This window comes from Brassica napus, chromosome C9, assembly GCF_020379485.1.
Source record: "Brassica napus cultivar Da-Ae chromosome C9, Da-Ae, whole genome shotgun sequence".
Classification (NCBI taxonomy): domain Eukaryota; kingdom Viridiplantae; phylum Streptophyta; class Magnoliopsida; order Brassicales; family Brassicaceae; genus Brassica; species Brassica napus.
Window position 1 is genome coordinate 55,435,918 of NC_063452.1, and position 20,820 is coordinate 55,456,737.

The 20,820-nt window shown below is 30.6% G+C and overlaps 2 protein-coding genes across 2 annotated transcripts; both read left to right on the forward strand.

Annotated features, from left to right (window-relative positions):
- Nucleotides 1–1,603: 1,603 nt before the first annotated feature.
- On the forward strand, nucleotides 1,604–2,258 carry LOC106370497 (classical arabinogalactan protein 25-like). The gene has a single exon (XM_013810498.3). It carries the CDS (start codon nucleotides 1,748–1,750, stop codon nucleotides 2,153–2,155), a length of 408 nt encoding a protein of 135 aa, XP_013665952.1. The 5' UTR covers nucleotides 1,604–1,747; the 3' UTR covers nucleotides 2,156–2,258.
- A 6,138-nt stretch (nucleotides 2,259–8,396) lies between these two features.
- Nucleotides 8,397–10,533, forward strand: LOC106371916 (tubby-like F-box protein 11). The gene is made up of 5 exons (XM_013812027.3): nucleotides 8,397–8,912; nucleotides 9,134–9,221; nucleotides 9,346–9,475; nucleotides 9,652–9,837; nucleotides 9,925–10,533. The coding sequence occupies exons 1-5, from the start codon at nucleotides 8,607–8,609 to the stop codon at nucleotides 10,415–10,417; spliced, it is 1,203 nt and encodes a 400-aa protein (XP_013667481.1). The 5' UTR covers nucleotides 8,397–8,606; the 3' UTR covers nucleotides 10,418–10,533.
- Nucleotides 10,534–20,820: the final 10,287 nt, after the last annotated feature.

Below are 20,820 nucleotides of genomic sequence, written 5' to 3' on the forward strand. Positions count from 1 at the left end.
TTTAATTGACATGTTATCAACAAACATGTTATAACTTCATAAACATGTCGATTATTTTTTGTTCTGATTCTTTCGAAATGAGGAAATTTGAACCTTATAAAAGTTTTGTTTGGTTTCCATTTGAATATTTTGAGGCCATCTGGTTCATAATTTCAGATCCATGTAAAATGTTTAGACCTAATATATTGTATTGTATAGGTTTGATTAACTAGTAATTACTTAGAACATTGTCTATGGACACACACAAAAAAAACGACCTCGAAATCTAAACCTATCATATGAAGAAGCATATGAATTTTCTTAAGTGACTACACAATTTGTTTTGATTAACAATGTTATTCTAAAGTTACAAATGCCAAACAAACACATGTATATCAGTATATCTCACATATGTTTCCATATCAAGTTGACTCATACAACAAATTGTGACAGTTTTCTAGTTTAAAATTAACAAACATAAAGTTCCAAGCTCTCTTTACCGATCAAACATACACAGTTACTACTAGTTGTTGGAGCAAATCATGTCTGAGAATAAAGGAGTAGTTGGTTTGATTGAGTCTTTGTTTAGTTTAGAAGTTTAATGCAAAGTATTCGTCATGTCTTTTTGTTAAGCTCTAGCTTTCTGAATATGTACGAGATAAAACAAACTCAAAAGCATGTGACATTGAAGCTCATCTTTCAATGTAAATCCTAGTTCTCTCCATTACAGTTGTGGTGCTGGTACCTACGAACTACTTCGGTTAGAATCGTTGGATGTTCGAGACAGTACCGGGCCTAAAATGAAAAAGACCACAAACAATTTTAAAAAAAAATTGACCACTTTAATAAATTTTGTAGATAATTTTTTTTAAAAAAAAGCTGATTTATGCAAATATTTTTTGTGGGCTGGAAGCGGGTGCTTGTAATGCTTCCCTTCAGGGCCATCACTGGTTCGAGACGAGTTTGATTTAAGCCTAAAGTTATTGGTTAAATATTTTTTGTAAAATATCAGACCCCATTTCATAGATGTTGCTAAATTATTGTTATCACTTTTTTGTTTCATATGATTAATTAGTTCAAATCAAATATCATATGATGTCGTATTATACTAAAGGAATCATCCCTTGTGGAAACTCCTTGGCTTTTTAGCAAATTTCAAAGTCTACAATTATTACCACACACATTAACTAATTCAATCGATCCACGTGATAAAGGAAAGATAAACTTTCCCTTCCACCAAACCAACTCCAATAACATACTTACAATCCTTTCGACTCCGAGTAGTCTAATATACAATCATCCTTTATTGTTTTAATAATCTAATCACTAGAGATTATTTATGTTCTATGCACGCAATGTAGGTAATAGCTAACTATAACTAAACATACAAAAAAAAGATTAATATGGAGCTTGGAGTATTTATATATGGGGATGCAGAGATTGAACATCATAGTAAATTCATTCTATATTGTGAATCATGATTGATCACTATGAAGAAACAAATAAAAGAAATATTAAAGTATTTTAGTGGAAATGTATAAATATATATGTAGATATATTCAATTTCTTGCAAAGAAAAGTTATAAGACCTTGTTATTTCCCTCCAGAAAATAAAATTATTTTTTTATAATTTTAAAGAGTAAAGCTTCTTTTATATAGAGACATCATCATTACGACTCAAGATGCACTCCGATCAGCAAATAGAGAGAGACAGATCCAACAAAAAGAAAACTCAACTTTGATTTTCATCATTTAAACCCAAAAAAGGATGATGAAGAAGAAGATGGCTTCTTCCTCTTTTCTCAATAAACTTCTCATCATCATCCTCTTCATCTCTCTCTCCTCTCTTTCTTCTCTCTCTTCCTCTCTACCTTCTACTCCAACCATTTCTCCTCCCTTCCAAGAGCTTTCGCCGGAGATCGCTCCTCTCCTCCCTTCCCCAGGAGACGCTTTACCTTCCGGCGCCGGCGCCGGTACAATCCCTTCTTCTCCAAGCCCTCCTGATCCCGACACTAGCGACGGCTCCTCGTACCCTGACCCGGCTTTTGCTCCCTTCGCTTCTCCGCCGGTTTCTTCTTCTGCTCCACCGTCTCATCCTCCCGCCGGAGTTGTACTCCTCTTTCTCATTGTCTCATCCGCCTCGCTATGGCTCCGTGGCGTTATAGCACTACCATAGTTTCACGTCAGTTATACATTAAACGAACGTTTTGGTTTTCACGTGTTTGTCCAAATGTATATCATTCTCGAATAAACAAAAAATATATATAACATTTTTCTTCCGTTGTGAGCTATGTATTATACATTTAATCTTTCCATTTCACTGCCCCTGCTGAAATTGTGAGTCAATGTTAAACATTTCGATTAACATGCATATAAGCTTTTTTGTTTAGGACGTGTGTACAAGTTATATCAAGGATGATATCATTTGAACTCAAAGTTCACCATGGTTTATATCAGGACCATACACCAACGAAGTTTCATCTCATATAAAATCAATAAGCCCTACTTATTACATGCATTATATATATTTTAGTATGAGCTATATATACCTTTTACATAACGATATAAATTAAACTATATGTGTGTTATAGTTAGGAGAATCTATGTCTAATTAGGTGGACTTCATTTGTCTGTTTCTGCTGCTGCTTTATTCTTTTTCCTGTTAAAGCACCTTTTGAAAAAGTTTAAAGCATGTTTGGCGGATGTAAAAACCCAACTAGTAATGAGTGTCCAATGAGACTAGATAGTTTTAAGAAACCGTTCATATGGTAATTAAAAAAAAAGTAGTGAGAACCTGTATAGATATGTTTACTTATTGTAAAGTTATTTGAAAAGATATTATGCTGGCCAAAAAAAGAGAGGGATATGTTTATTTTGAGGTCATATATCTAGTATTCAGAGTTTGCCTCCGCTGCATACATCAATGCACTTCCACTTGATTAGATATGGTATATGGTATTATACTATATAGATAAAATCAAACAATTGAATTATTTAAAATGGACAAATGGTTAGAACATGCATGTGAGTTCCTCCTAATCCTGCTAAAGTATAAAAGTGTTCCTCTCCTGTCTCTCACCTTTAGTTACTTTCTAATTTTCTTAAATATTTTGCTATGTTGTCAAATCACAAAAATACTATTATTTTCGTGTATATGAATATATGACTTTATAATTTAAGGATTTGTGCGTGACAGATGGTATGATGATCACTACAATGCTGCGTTGGTACCCACTATATTTGTCCTTAGTAGGATACTAGGAGCAATATCAAGCTCCAAAGTATATGCATTGATAATCTACATGTAATGTCAATAAGCAATGAATGAGTATGCCAAAAAAACACATACTCGTTAAAGCGTGATAATCTCTACATGTAATGTCAATAAGAAATGAGAGTCTGGATCGCGTTAGCCTCTGACTAGTCCCAGAGGCTAACACTATGACTTTAACCGTACGTAGCTGGTTACTACGATTGCTTTTAATCGTAAAATATTTGGTTTTGGAACATTTTTACGTGGATTGGTTTTACTAGTTCATCTCAATCAGTGTGATTAAATGATATATGTCTCATGAATGACAAAATACATCAATTCACTAACCTAAAATTTTAAAATTTCATAAAACTCTACTTTTTGGAGGCTTCACAGTTATGATTCATTACAGAACATGGGCATATAATACACACGTGTTATGTTTCTTGTTGTAAGTTGCAACAAACTCCCAGGCCCAAGATAACAAACTAAGTTTCAAATCACCTCTCGTTCGTATGGATCGCTATTGAAAATTTTAATTCTAGAGTATTGGTGATGATTGAGAAGTGCTTTAGACCATCTCTAAACATACTTCATTTTCTACTTTTTGATTCATCTTCAAGTAAGTTTTCATCTCGTCTTATTTTACTTTCTACTTCAAATGAAACAATGAACAGTGTTAAATCAAATTTGAAGATATATTATTCTCATATTTATTTTTGAGGATGAATTTTTAAAATTGTAAATTGATTTTTAACTTTTACTTATTTTTTATTTTTTACCAAATAAATTACATACGTTAATATTATCCAATTAATTTCAAAATTTTGACTATTATTTTCATCTAATCAAATGTTTATATTTAAAGCATATCAATATTTATTTTTAATAAATAATCTTCTATCTTACTTCGAAACAGTTATGTTAACCACTCATAGAAAACCCCTATACATATATATGGTGTTTTTTTAAACAAATTATGATGTTTCGTGTTTGTTTATTCATATTATGTAGTAAATTTATTATATGATGATGTTTAATTTATATGAAATAATAATTTTGTTGGATTATTTTTAAAAGAAAAATAGTTAGGTAAAATAGCAAATATGAAAAACATAAAGTTTTATTAATAATTAATAATAAAGTAGAGATGTAATATATTTGGAATATTTTTTTTACAAAAAAAAGAAACGAAACAAATCATTAAAGTGAATGTTGTTTGATTTTTTTTTAAGAAAGTGATATTTTGATGATAAAAATGAAACCAATTGGAGATGCTCTTAGAAGTGTTGTAGAATATTTGTGCAGTCAGTTTTTAAGCACAATTTTCTTCCAATCATGCTTTAGAAAGAATTTTTTTTAAAGCTACATATTTTCTTTCATTTCTTTTCCTTATGGCTTGACGAAACAAAATACCTATTGCACTAATGAGCTTGATTGAAATGAGTTGTAGCATTATATATTTCGTCATAGCATTAATATTGTTGATTTTTTTTTGCAGTAGTTTTATCAATTTTCTGTGTAGAATTTTGATCGTAGATTTAATGAGATTTAGTGATTTACTTTTAAATTTTCTGAAGATAAATTTTAAGTACTCTAGGTTTTTTGCTTTCAAAATCTAAAGAGAATGAAAACAAATAATTGTGTTGTGGAAAAAAATTGGTTGTATTCTAGGTCGCTTTTAAAACATTTGCCAATCATCACTTGTGTCTTAAGCTTTGGGAGATATTATTCAATTATGTATTTTAATGGAGTTCAAATCTAAATACAACCTATCCTATCGTTATTTGAATGGTGATTCTAAATTATATTTTAAAATCTAATGTTATTGAATATAGTATTTATAAATCTTCTTTAAAAGGCTGGTGTTATTTAATAAATTATTTAAATCCAATATTTAATATCTAGTGTTATTCAATTTTACAGGATTTTAACTTTTTTTGTAAAAAATTAAGTGGATTTCAAATAATTTATGTAGAGTTTAATGAATAAATGACTGAAATAAAAATTCAAAGGGTACTACAGAGATTTTATAATTCACGAACTTAAACTATATTAAAATTTAAAATTTGTTGGACTGTAAAAATTTAATAATTAATTGAATAATATCCCTTTAGAAAACTTACAAATAAGTAATCAAATATTTTCTTGTCTACAACCAAAATTTTATATCAAAAATCTATACATCTACAACATTAAATCTAAATCAGAATATATAAAGTACACCTCATTCCAATAAGCTCACTGTACAGATAAGTCGAGTTGGCAAACTAACACATGTTTATTCTGCACAACAAAAATCATGTGTTATAGTGCTGACCATATCTCGCAAGCCCAAGACCACCCTTTATTTTAAACCCACAAATAAAAATTGGGTTAAGAATCAGACCACAATGAACAAACTAGAAAAAACCTCACAAATCCAGTAAGGGAAAGATGTGGATCGCAAACCTCACATATAAAACTTACTGTTTGCTGTCGATAAGATATGACTAAAGTCTAATGGATAGAAGCAATGATGACGGTGAAACTACACAGAGGCCGTGAACGAGATCATGGTCGGTCCAAAAGGTATGTAATAATGTAAAAGAGCTATTTACTATTGATATGGCTTTACATAACTGAAACGGTATATATGTTTGAAACATCACACATTATTTTTTTGTTTACCGACAGCGGAAAACTTTGTACTGCGATATATATTAATTGAAAATTACATACAAGTTATAAAATATAAAATAGGCCAAAAATATCTCTAAAATAATATTTTTTAAAAGATATTGAAAATACAATACAATGTGCGGAAATACTGTGGTTGGAACATGACAAGATTATTCGAATGAAGAATCCAGCCATACTTATCTACAACTATGTTGCATCAGAAAGCCTTTTTCTTTTTTGTCAACAAAATAGTTAGGTTTGGCTTTAAAAGAAGAAAGGAACAAAACACAAAAGGGAATAGAGCATTAATGTAAGAGTACCTACTTCTGGTTTATTCGAATGAACAAAACCATGACGCTAACCTACGCCACTGCCCACCCAAACTTCGTTTATATAATAAATAAATTAATGATAAAGTATATCTGCTTTTACTTTTTTTTTTTTTTTTTGATAATTTTGGTGTGATCCAAAAGTTTTCTAGACCAAAGACTAATCAATAAGAGATCGATAAAAATCCGAGTTTTTTGTCACTTAAAACGTCTATGGATGGCCAAAGAGAATCGAATCTAGGGCGGAAGCTTCAGCTAAAACTCCTTTACCACTAAATCAAGATCACTTGGTTATATGTGCTTTTACGAGTGTAATAGTTTGTAAAATTGCATCTCATATACACAACTTTTCCCATAGTTAACTCAATACCCTAAATTTCACACCTTGGTATTTTTGTTGATAGACACACAACTTTTCACATGATCATGTGTATTTTACCTAATTTTTTTTTTTTTTTTGAAAAAGTATTTTACCTAATTTCCATGTGGTTTTTTAGCTAATTGACTCTACTAGTTTTTTTTAGAAACACAAATGTAATAGTTTCATCTCGAGTTACATGTGATTAAAACTTTTTTTTGGAACTGGCTTTCGACATGTAATTAGAACATACTTTCAACTAAGAACGAAAGCACGCATACGTAATAATATATTTTCAGAATATAGTAATTATAAATCCATACATGCATGCATGTTGTATTAGAAACATACGGTATTATACTAAAAAGTTTCTGTTTTGGCTTAATTTTGTTTAAAGAATGTCTTATTCGTTGGGTAAGACGACGTATATCTTCCATTCAAAAGTCCAGTCTATGAACTATAAAAGCCTTCGATTTGTTTTGACTTTTTAAAAAATTTACTTCTAAAAAATTCTATTTTGAACGAAACAAAATGATTGTAAATAAATAGAAAGGGACCAAATGAAATAGAGAGCATGCCCCATTACTATATATTAAGAGCGATGGTTAGATATTTTTGAGTGGGTCCATATACCTCATATAATGCTCTTTTGTGTAGCCCATGAAGCTTCGCTGGCTTTAAAATATGAAATAACTGAATACAAAACATGTTTACACCCTTTTTCTTAATGGTATTTTACAAGGATATTATTAGATATATAGTTTATAAACTAATATTTTGTTACGAGTTATATGTCATCTGAAGATATTATGTAGTTATTTGAATGTCGACAAAAAATGTAGTTGGTTGAATTTACAAAGAAAAAAAACATTTTATAAATGTTGTCGACATTTGAATTTTTTATTATTATTATTATTATTTCTCATATTAATAAACCGGAATCTTATCCAAACCACCGATTTCTCAGCCACCATCGGTTTTATCATTTTCTTAACAACCAAAATTGTATTTTTCCTTATGGTAGCATAATATTTAAATGTGATAAAATACTCACGCTTTCTACACTTCTTTTATAAGAAAATAGTTTGGAACAGATCAAATTAACAGAACGCATGAATGGTGCTATGTAAAACAAAAGTACAAAAGTTGTTTATATCAACCTATGAATTTCTGAAGATGATTGATGTTTAATTCGATGTCAAAATATCGATAAATAAAACAACACAAAATAAAATAAAAAATTACTCAACAAAAGAAAAGAAAATGACTAGAATAGCACTAAAATTTTTTGTCACAAATATAACCTTTAAGAATAAAAATGACCAAAATAGCACTTAATGTTTTATAATAAGAGATAAATATACACTTATACTCCAATGATAAATTAATTTAGATATTATGATTTAGAGTCAAGGGGTGGGGTTTAAGATTTAGGGTTTAGAGTTTAGGGTTTAGAGTTTAGGATTTAGAGTTAAGGGGTGTGATTTAAGATTTAGGGTTTAGAGTTTAGAGTTTAGGGTTTAGAGTTTGAGAGAGTTTAGAGTTTAGAGTTGAAGAGTCGGATTTTGAGATAAGATTTCAAATTTTGAAAAATTAAAAAAATTAAAATTTTCAAAAGATAAAATACTATTTTGGTCATTTTAGTTTTTACTATTTTTGTGATATAAACCTAGAAAGATGCTATTTTGGAGATTTGTCCGCAAAAGAAATACAAAATTATATAATTTTTTAGTTGATCTTTTGTATTTTTCTTTTGTAAATGTACCCTTTTTCTTTTCGCCAACCCATATATAATATTATCTAATTACCAAAATCGAAGTAAGTAAAATAATCGTCAATAATTGTATGAAAATAATCAGCTTGGTGTCTCTCAACAACACCAACACCACCACCACTTTCTTCTTCTCCATTCTTCTACCTAAAACCTCTCTCAATCATTCTCTCTCCGAATCCATAAACCCAAAACCACCACAACGGATCAAAGATCAATCCCTTTATATATATACAACCCAACCCCTGAGGTCGCATGACCTTACGAAGCTTAATCCTTGAGATGCGCTCGAGGTCGCATCGTGTGGTGCACGACCTCGCCTCCGCCGCCGACTCGACTCCCCCCGCCTCATCTGAAACTAATCGCTGGTCAGACATCCCAGAGGAGCTTTTGAGGGAGATTCTCATCAGGGTCGAGGCTGCCGACGGTGGCAATTGGCCGTCGCGACGCAGCGTGGTGGCTTGTGCCGGAGTCTGCCGCGGATGGCGGCTGCTTATGAACGAAACCGTCGGCGTCCCTGAGATCTCTTCTAAATTGACTTTCCCCATCTCCCTCAAGCAGGTTCTCTCCTTATCACCAATCACTATCTATGTAGCATCTCTGTTTTGATTGAATTAGTAACAAAGTTTCGATTTTTATTGATGGGTTTTCAAATTCTAGTGAAAGTCAGCAAAAGCGTTTGCTCTGAAACGCAGAGTGGCTCCTGGTTTATGGGCTGCGTTTGCTTTGTTGGTGTTTGATAAAAGATTGTTGCTTTGTTTGGTGTGTTTGTTTTTTTGTAGCCTGGTCCAAGGGAGTCTCTGATTCAGTGCTTCATCAAACGTAACCGAGCTACGCAATCATACCATTTGTATCTCGGATTAACCAACTGTGAGCATCTTCATCTCTTTAATCCAACAGACAAGAGAGTGGACAAAAGATATCTACTTTGAGAGTCTGATTCCTTTCCTCGTGTCTTGGATTCTGAAGTTGTTTGATTCGCATGTCCTTGCAGCATTAACTGATGAGGGGAAGTTTCTTCTTGCTGCGAGTAAGTTAAAGCACACCACTTGCACTGATTATATTGTTTCTTTGCGCTCTGATGATATGTCGAGGAGAAGCCAAGCTTATGTTGGCAAAGTCAGGTGCGTCTATATATGATCATGTTCATTAATCTACTATGAGTTTTATCCGATTATTAGCTTTTTAAACTTCGCTTTGATGGATTACAAGTGTTTAACATGTTCTAGTAAACTAAAAACAGTTCCGTTAAAGGTGCTTTGCTGGTTTTGATATGTTGCTCTGTCTAAACATGTGGCAGATCGAACTTCCTAGGAACTAAATTCACAGTCTTCGACGGAAACATGCTGCCGTCGTCAACGTCAACTGGACCCGCAAGGCTGAGAAAGAACCGATCTTATAATCCCGCAAAAGCTTCAGCGAAAGTTCCCCTTGGAAGCTTCCCGGTCTCTCATATCACATACGAGTTGAATGTCTTAGGCTCCAGGTAAATGAGTTTTCAGATTTCTATAATTTTAGCAACTTTTAGAAATCTGATTTGTTAAACTTTTTTTGTGATGGTGGTATTAATTAGGGGACCAAGGAAGATGCAATGCGTGATGGATACAATACCTACAAGTGCAATGGAGCAACCTCGAGGAGTATCATCTTCAGAGCCATCAGAGTTTCCTTACCTCGGTGGTTCTCAGTCAACTTTTTCCAGGTCTCAATCGAAACCATCACGCAGCAGCAGCAGCGGCGAGTTAAGCCACCTGAAAGAGACACCGTTAGTGCTGAGCAACAAGACACCACGGTGGCATGAGCAGCTACGTTGCTGGTGCTTGAACTTCCACGGCCGCGTCACAGTGGCTTCAGTTAAGAACTTTCAACTAGTGGCTGCGGCAGCTAGCAGCGGTGTTGGCGGTGGCGAGGGGTTGTCACCGGAGAGGCAGAACGAGCGGATAATACTGCAGTTTGGGAAAGTTGGGAAAGATATGTTCACTATGGATTATGGATACCCAATCTCAGCTTTCCAGGCCTTTGCCATTTGCTTGAGCAGCTTTGAGACTAGAATCGCCTGTGAATAATTTATCAACACTTTGTTGTGGTTCCTTTTGTAAAAGAGTATCTTCAAGCATTTTGTAAATTGTGAAAAAAACATGGTCTGATTCTGATGTATTTGATGATGTTGTTTTTGTTTGTTCTCCATTACTGCCGGTTGGGATACTTCGGTTCAACATAAATTTTACTGAATTAACCTGAAATAAAATTTGGTTCGGTATTTGGTTAATTTGAATTTTGAAAGTTCTATAGAAGTTTTGATTTTGGCTATATTTTATTTAATTTTATTTAAATTTTGGATAAGTTCGGTTAGGTTAGCTATTGTGGTTCAAAAATTGAATATTTCTGTTCTGTTTGGAGTTTTCGTATGGTTTGATTATAATTCTTTTTTAAAGCAAACTGATGTAACTAATTGCCAAACGAACCGAAATCCGAATTATTTTAGAAAAATCAACGAAACTCCTAACTGGAAATTTTGGTTCGATTTGGGGGATTTCCAGAAATTTTGGTTCGATTTGGCGGATTTCTAGTTATAGATTCAAAGGAAACAAGAGGATTTCTAGTTATAGATTCATAGGAAACAAGAGTTCTCTGTTTTAAAGCTTCATTATTCATTTTTATGAAACATTGTTGATACATATAATTTTACAGTAGTATGATAAAATTTATTTATATGGTGACCAAAAAAATGAGAAGGAACATTCAATTCCTTATAGTTTCCATAAAATTACATCATTCATAAGGAATTAATTTTCATTTCTATTTCTTATCGTTCTTTTTTTTTTTTGTAGAGAATCATAAAGCAAAATTATTTTTCATTATTTTTGAGGAGGAACAATCATTCCCACCCATTCTTTTTATTTTATTCATTTTCGCTCATTTTCTATTTGTTCCTAGTGTTTCTTAAATGGTCACCAGTCAGAGCCTACGACTTTATTATTTACATTACAAATTTATGAAACAATTTTTTGAAACAATTTTTTGATTGACAAATCTCGGTATATATAGAAAGAGATCAGATCAACAGATCATAACAATGGACTACCATGTTTTTAGTACCGTGAAAACAATAAACATAAATTGTTTTTAACAGTAGCATCGATCAAGCTATACATAATTGATTTTTTGTTTTTAACGCTGATTTATTATGATCTTACAATTATGATATGAAAAAGATTACATAGACGATTCGACAACCGACAATATTACCTGCCTTATGAAGATCTACGCCTAACCGCATCACCTGAGCCGTCCTATGAAGATCCACGTCTGTCCAGATTTTACTTGCACCATGTTGAAGATCCATTGTAAGATTTTTTCCGTAGTCTGCATAATTGTTTAAAAATTCGTTTTTTCCGAGACTTTAAACATGGATTTTATGTAATCTGTAATAAATTACATAGTTTGGGATTTGAACACCAGACCTGGATGCAGAAGCCTTTAAACCTTGACCAGTAGGTTACGGTGCTTCCGGTACAAAATTGTTTGTTTGAAATATTAGAACCGACTCGCTGTAATTACTGATAAATTCTTCTAATGTTATTTTGATGAACGCATCGCACGCGCAGACATTTTCTTAAATTAATAGTTATTTTCTATGATTTATATTTTCTTATGTTAACATATCATATATGTTGTAATTATTTATGCATGTTTATCCCTTATATATTAACTGAAAAACATTACAACATTGTTTTGTATCCACGTATCAGCATGAGAATGAAATTCAGAATTCTTAGAAAGATAGGTTGGTTCATCTTAACTTATATTATACTTTTTATTAAACTAACTATTATATTTATAAATAGTGTACAAAAGAATATTCTCGCACTTTCCTTAAATAAAAGCTACAGAATTGCTTAACATATATATGACAATTAATGATTATGAATAATAAATATTTGATAATAATTTTTGTATATTAGCTCTTTTTTGTTTAATTTTACATTATTAAAAGATATTAAACAACCACATTAATCATATAAAATAAAAATTAATTTTTTTCTTATATATTATATTTTGAATTTTTAAAATGACTATAAATTATTAAAAACATTAAAGGTCTCACACTAAAATTTTGTGATCAATGGTTTAACTTTTTTTGGTAATAACATGATACAAATGATCATAAATCGTATGAATATGAAGTCTCATTTACTAGACATTCGTATTATATATTAATATAGTTTAAAATTAAACTATATAACATAGAAAAATACTTAAATATTATAATTTCTAATTTGTATTGAAAAAGTATTGAAACTTTAATATTTTAATTTTGAAATTTGCATTAAAAATCGCACATTAGAAATTTTGTATTTATCATATGAGTATGAATTCTCAATAATAAATATTTATATTAAAATATATTATATATCTATGTTCATGTCATTGATATTTAGTTATATACCATATAAAATAAACAAAATGATAGTTTTGTTTTATTTACCAAAAAAATATCGTAAATAAACAAGATGTGTTGTTTTGATTTATGTATTTACTCTAATTTAATTATATACATAATACATAAATGAATACAAATAAATAATAATGGATAAAAAATAGTTTTATATGTAACATTCTTTCCGCGCGCGGATCTTAAGCTGCTATGTATTATTAAGACGGTCATATATAACACAATGTAAACAAAACTACAATCATAATATTATTGCATTATATAGACATTAGAAAACATTAGGCTGATTGTTTCAATGAAAATGCACTATCAAATCTCTCTCTCTCTCGCAAATTGAATTATCTCATTTATACCACATGAAAAGGACGCTAGGGATATTGAGATTCCTAATATCAAATGGGAGGTTTTTTAGTTAATGATGAGGTATGACGACGAGCTTCTACTACAGGCTTCTAGACTCTGAGAAATCTTAATTATACATGTAAATGACTAATACTTGGAATGTGATGGTCAGGTTTATATACAGTGGATCCATCGACACAACAATTGAGATAGCACAAGATCTTCTAAGATCAGCGGATCGGTATCTCTTGGAGGGACTAAAGCGGCTCTGTGAATACACAATTGCTAAGGTGAACCAGAATAATTGCAATGCAAAGTGATGTATGCATAACTTTGCGGGTTGCGTATGAACGAAAGGATATAACATTGGAAAACGTATGAGGAATGTACGATCTCTCAGAAGCATTCCACGCAATGTCGCTGAGGCAAGCTTGTATATTGTTCATCCTGGAGCATTTCGATAAACTGAGCCCAATGCATGTGGCGAGCTCGAGTGATGTTGTTGATGATGGAACCAGCTATGGCTATAGTAACAGTTTGTTTGGCTTCGCAAGCCCACCAGAGGACACAAAGACATTGGAAGAAAAGAAGGTTGGAGTGAAAGGGTTAGGAAGGAAGAAGACTGAAGAACCAGAGCATTTGATGTGGAAAGATGATATAAAAAAGTTCATCGTGGAAGATTAGTTCCATGGGAACATAAGGACAGTCATGTCTATCTCGATGTCTTTTTATGTTGAAATAAGGATAAACCTTTTCCGATTCTAGGTGTTTAAAATAGTATTATTATAAGATAAAGTTTACATGCATTGTTTGTTGTTTGTTTTATGATGAATTTCCAGCTTTGTGTAAATAATACTGTTAGAGGATAGATCAGACTTTTCCCTAGCTGTTTTTATCCCGCACTATGTTCGTTCTGCTCTTTGTCATGGAGCCCAATAAAAAAGTCTCTCTTCCGCCGCTTAATCTCTCAGAGCATCATTATCCAAGGTTTCTTAGGACGGAGTTCTTAAGAAAATATAAGAAACTGTTTCTTAATTTTTAAATAAAAGTTTGAATTGATGTATATTTGAAACAATTCAAAGTTTGAATTGATGTATATTTAAAAGATTGAACATATTCTTAGATCTTTGCCATATACATGCATGAGACAACTACTTGCAATAGAAAACTTGAACGGCGACAGTCTACTTTGGTGGTGAGGATTGAACCAGGGAACATTTAGTTATCTAATATAAGATATAGCATGTTCCGTGGAAAACGAGTTTTAACAAGACTTGCATGAAGGAAATATTTGACAACACCAAGCACTTAAAGTTATGAGAAAACAAACAACTCTTTTCAATTAATGGTCAGTCGTATTAATAATAAGTTCAAGTTTAAATAATACTGTAGCGGATAGATGAAAGGGTAGATCAGTCTTTGCTATGCTTAAATCCCCTACACAGTTCGGTCTGCTCTTTGTCATGTAGCAGCATTAAAGAGTCTCTCCTCCAAGCCACTCTCAGTCTCTCTTTTTGTTTTCATTTTAAAAAGTTAGTACGTTGAATTTTTTTTGTCTAAAAACTACTACAAAATTAAAAACCAAAATCCAAAAATTGAAAACTAAAAACTAAAAACTAAAAACCAAACTCCAAAAAAAAAAAGAGAATCTTGGAGAAAAAGTAAAAAGAGACTGAGAGTGGTGGAGAAGACACTTTTTTACTGCTACATGACAGTTAATGACAAAGAGCATAATGATGACAAGCTCCAAACGCGGGGTAAAAGCAGCTGTGGAAAAGACTGATCTATCATCTACACTGATCTATCCTACTCTCTCTCTCTCTCTCTCTCAAAACCCTAAACACCAACCACAACAGATCCCAAGAAGATAATTCAAGTTTTAACAGGTTCTAATGAGGCAGGCAAGCCAAGCATGTTTGTCATTTCGGTTATACATGACAAGAAAAAATTCAAGTTTCCGACCAAAACACAAAAGAAAAAGGAAAGGATTTCATTGCTTATCACCATGCATCTACACTTGGATGATCCTATACATTCACCAATTGTCAAGATTAGTCTAGAAGCAAAAATAAAAATAAGATATAAACTTACCACTGCTTTGAAACGAGTAATCTTCGGAATCAGTGCTGGAGCTGTAAACCGAATGTAAGCTCCATCATTGCCAAACTGTAAAACGGTTGTGTGACTTAGCAAAGTAAGAGCCAGAATGGCAGAGAGAGAGAAAAAAAGTTTTGACTTTTACAATATTACAATAGTTGGGAGCAGAGAATACTGTGATAAGTTGGTCATTGTGAGTAAACTCAAACCCTTCATCTTTCACCTCATGAGATATTACGATCAAATCCAAATGATTATATGTGAGGAACTTCCAAGTTACGTCTTCCCCAAATTTAATTCCAGAACCTCTTTTGCTTGGGGCCCTTCCAAGAGCGGTCTGGGGATTGGACCAGAGCAGCTCACACATCAAACCTATAAACCGGTTCAAGCAAATATAAAGAATATCTTTGATTACTATATACCAAGACACACACACACACACACACTCTCTCTCTCTCCTCCTCGAGAGAGAGAGAGGAGATCTCTCTCTTCTCTCTCTCCTCGAGAGAGAGATCTCTCTCTCTCTCTAGAGAGAGAGAGATCCTCTCTCTCTCTCTCTCGAGCTCTCTCTCTCTCTCTCTCTCTCTCTCTCTCTCTCTCTCTCTCTCTATCTCCTCTCTCCTCTACTCTCTCTCTCTCTTCTCTCTCTCTCTCTCTCTCTCTCTCTCTCTCTCTCTCTCTCTCTCTCTCTCTCTCTCTCTCTCTCTCTCCGGAGAGTGTTTTGGTGGTGGTTCTTGCTGCTCCGGTTGGTGATCGAGACTAACCGGACAATTATCATACATATTTGGATTCATGTGATTATATGGGTATCCTTCAATAATCACTGTCATATTATTACTTTATTAGTAAAAATGTGATAACTAATGAAACTGAACCAATTAATAAAATAATTAATTATCGAATGTCAATCGGCACTGTAAAATAATTTCATAAGATAGAGGAGTAGATGTATTAACATTTTAGATATAGCAATATTAGGACTGTTCAATATGGCAAAATCGAACCGTACCGAACCGAACCAAACCGAAATAGATAATATGGTTTGGATTTGGTATATACCATACAAACCGAATGGATATGATTTTTAAAAAACCGTAGGATTTGGATATGGTTCGGTATATAACCGATAAAACCGAATAAACCGAATAAAACCGATAAAAAATAGAAACATGTAAATATGTATATATTTTATAACAACGTATGAAAATCATAAGTTAATTTTTTTGCTAATAACTATTACCATATTTTTTACAGTAATAAAATAGTTCTGATTTGTAAAACACTTGAACTATAATTAAATAACAATTCATCGCAAACATGCTTCTTATTTTCTTAGTCTTCTTTTGATCTTTTTGCTTTAATTTAGCATTGACTAAATTGAAATAAAATTATAAATTTGATGATAACAATTAGTAGAAATTCTTCACAATTTTTTTTATCTATAACGAATAGAGTTTCGGTTTAATAGAAGAAACATGACTTGATGAACGCTAAATATGAAAGAATATAATAACTTATTTTTTGTGCTTCGTGTTTCGTGCTTCTGTTTTATTTTTTGTTTTTTTTATTTTATTATCAAAATTTTGAGCTTTGATTTTAATTATAGATTTGATTATTTTATTAGATGATAGAAACATTTTTTATTTTTGTTCTTTTATTTAAACTTATAATATTTTTTTAATAAACGAATGTGTTGACAACAAGACTCTAAAATTCATATAATATGATCCCAAAATAAAGAATTATGTTTTTTGGTATAAAACCGAATAAACCGAAAACCGACGGTATATAAACCGAACCGAACCGAAGTAAATATGGATTTAGAATGTAGTTATATTTTACTAACCGAAATACCGAAAAACCGAAAAAACCGAACCGAAACCGAACCGATATCCGGATTGAACACCCCTAAGCAATATGACTTAGATATAAAAAAAAATACATTATGACAAAATTAGTACACAATTAATAAAATTAGCATTAACTAAAAATAAAATGACTAAATTACTCCAAACTCTGAGCATTTACCTTAATCCAATTTTTACTAGGTCTAATCTTTACATTATAAATCCCCAGTCTTGATCTAGTGATTAAGACTAAAGATTTATAATGTAAAGCGGAGAATATTTTCTGGTAAATCTATTATTTTTATATTTCTTGGATGATTTTGATTCACGTAATATTGATCAATCTCAAAACCTCTCTCACTTACATTCACTCTCTCAATCTCATTCGTATTATCACTCTCACAATATGTTAAGGAATAAAATATTCTCTAGTTAATTAAAAAAATATAATAAGTTAAGATTGTTTATAGAATTTCTTGTTAACAAATATATATTTAAATAATAATAAGGAGAATATTTGGGGAGTAGCTTACTCCCAAATATTTAATTAAATTTTTTTTTTATAAATATTTAAATATTAAATACATGATATTAGGAAAAATGGCGTTCCGTGAGTTGATTACAATTGATTTTTGATAAGATAAATCACACTATAAATATTTTAATATTAAATATAGATTATAAAGAAAGAATAAATCTAGGAAATATATTGAAACAATTTTTTGATTGACAAATCTCACTATATATATATATATATATATATATATATATATATATGTATCTTATCAAAAAATCTCACTAAGACTAGAATCGCCTGTGAAAAATTTATCAAACACTTTGTTGTGGTTCCCTTTGTAACTTCAAGCCTTTTGTAAATTGTGAAAACATGGTTTGTTGTATTTGTTGATGCTGTTACCAGAGATATGCTTTAAATTTCAAGATTCAATATATTTTGATCCGCGCTTTGAATAAAAACACATTAAATATTTTGTTATGAATGTTATAAAAAGAAAACATGCTCATTTAACCCGCTCCGTTAAGGAATTACCCTCAATATAAATTTTGCTTCATTTTGACCTGTTTCATTTAGGTTCATCCCTATTATCTCCGTCAATTGAGTAACCTTCTCGTATCTTGTAAATATGTTTGTATATTAAACTTTAAAAGCTATAACATAACTTGTCTTAACAGATTCTGAAAGCAATAAATAGGCATGGGCATAAAATCCATAACCCGAATCCGAACCGAACCCGAACCAAAAAACCCGACCCGTTATCCGACCCGAAATGTAAAACTACCCGAACGGGTCTTGTAAGATGGTACAAAAAATATCCGAACCCGAAGTGTTATTAGCCGAACCCGAACGGGTAACCCGAAAAATCCGAAATTAATAGTTAATATAAATATTTTGAAATATATATAAGTATTTCAATTATTAAAATAAATATTTGTGGTAATGTGATATATAATAATAAATATTAATATTGTAATAAATAATTGAAGTACACAATTAGTTATAAATAAGTATTTTATAATTTGCTCATTGAAATAAAAAGTTTACTCTCTTTAAGGCAATACATATTGTTTACAAATAATGTTCGTTTTCATACTTGATTTAACATTTTATTGTTATTTTATCAATTTTATGTGTGATAGATTAGTTTTTATTTAATTTATATGTTTTTTTATATTTTGCTTCATTTTTTTTGTTTTTTTTACTATGATTATATCCGAACCGAACCGATATAACCCGAATCCGTACGATATATGATTACTTTATGGGTTTTAAGACGCAATACAATTTTGAACCGAACCCGAAGTGCTATTATCCGAACCCGACCCGTACTAATAATATTTTAGTACGGGACCTAGGGGCGTAAACCCGAAAACCCGAAAACCCGAAAAATCCGATCCGAACACCAACGGGTACCCGAACGCCCATGCCTAGCTATAAAGTTTGACCACTATAATGAAAACTTTACTCTGTAAAAAAAAATCCTACAATATAAAAATAACCTAATGTAACATGATATAGATATGAAAACTTGTTATAACAACTTTAAATAGTTTAAAAATTAATATAGTTAGATATGAAAACTGAAACATTAATGGGTTTACCATTAAGGATTCCTGTGTAAATCTTTAAAAACTAAACCACAGGAAGATATTAAGACGTAAAAGAAATTTATTCTACTAATAATAAATCTATCATTGTTTTAAATATATATACACTCATTATAAATATCTAATTTACTAAAAGAAATTAACTATCTAAAAGAGAAAATTATTAAGAATATTGACAATTAAGTTCGTATTTACTATCTTAACTAGATGACGGTCCGCACACTTGTGCGGACTAATATATACCCAAGTAATTTAAATTTTAACATAATTTTAAATTTTAATCTAATTTATTTAATTAATTTCAAATATTAAATTAAGCAGAAGATATAATTTACTTTATTTGTTACAACTTAACATAGATAATGGTTTGATACTTACAAAATCGTTCATTTATTCTATCACCAAACCACACATGTAAAAGTATCATCATCATAATAGTATAATAAAATTTTATTAATACCGTAAATAACATAAAAGATAAATCTACAAAACCTATGAAATCAATCCCGTCTTCGTCAAAAATCTAATTGCATTTATATGAATTTCCTTTTACTAGAGTTCATAGTGACACATATTAACAAAATCTACAATGATACTATCACCAAACCACACATGTAAAACTATCATCATCATAATATTATAATAAATTTTTATTAATATTGTAAAATAACATAAAAGATAAATCTATAAAACCTATGAAATCAATCCCTTCTTCGTCAAATATCTAATTACATCTTATATGAATTTCTTTTTATCGGAGTTCATAGTGACACCTTAACAAAATCTACAATGATTAAAAGCATATTTGTATTTAACTAAAATTTTATAAACTAAAAGTAATAATTATATATGTTTGATAAAAACTATTTTTTTAAATAAAAAGTTTTAACGGCTAAATATTGTATTCTTTGTACTCATATTTTTGATTGGAAAGATGATGATGATATAAAATAGAAGCAAACATCCTTTAAAAATAATTAATACAAACATTAAACGATTTTATATAACTAAAGTAAACACAAGATGAAAAACTATAAAATTATTGCTAAAATTTACTAATATTCGTTAATAATAATTATCCCTAAATATAATGTGAATATTTATTAATTAATTCAAAAACAAATTTAGTACTAACAATTTAAAAATATTTATTAAAATATGACTCACCTAGCTAAATCATGAAATATGACAAATATTTTTTAAAATAATAAAGCATAAAATATAAGCAAAATATCTTAAAATCATAGAGAACATAATAAGTAAACAAAACTAAATTATCACCTAAAATATTTATTACAAATAATAAATTATCAATTAAAATTATTAAGAATATGAAAAATAAATAAATAATTTAAAATTATTACAACTAAAACAATTAAAATTATTAAAACCATAAAAATAAGTATATTTCCTAAAATATGGAAATAAGACAAATAAACAATAAACAATGACAAATAATCAAAATTACCTAAATCATGTAGAAGATGACAAGTAAGCAAAATCACTTCTCAAATAATAGTATAGATATTTTGTAAAATATTTGCTATTAAATACAAATATATAACATATTCCATAAATATAGGTACACTTCTGATTTATCTTA

Bases quoted from the DNA above. Each gene is read 5' to 3' on its own strand.
- LOC106370497 (XM_013810498.3), top strand. From the start codon at position 1,748: ATGATGAAGAAGAAGATGGCTTCTTCCTCTTTTCTCAATAAACTTCTC.
- LOC106371916 (XM_013812027.3), top strand. From the start codon at position 8,607: ATGACCTTACGAAGCTTAATCCTTGAGATGCGCTCGAGGTCGCATCGT. The intron at 9,222-9,345 runs GTGAGCATCTTC...ATGTCCTTGCAG, and splicing joins GTATCTCGGATTAACCAACT to CATTAACTGATGAGGGGAAG. The intron at 9,476-9,651 runs GTGCGTCTATAT...AACATGTGGCAG, and splicing joins GCTTATGTTGGCAAAGTCAG to ATCGAACTTCCTAGGAACTA.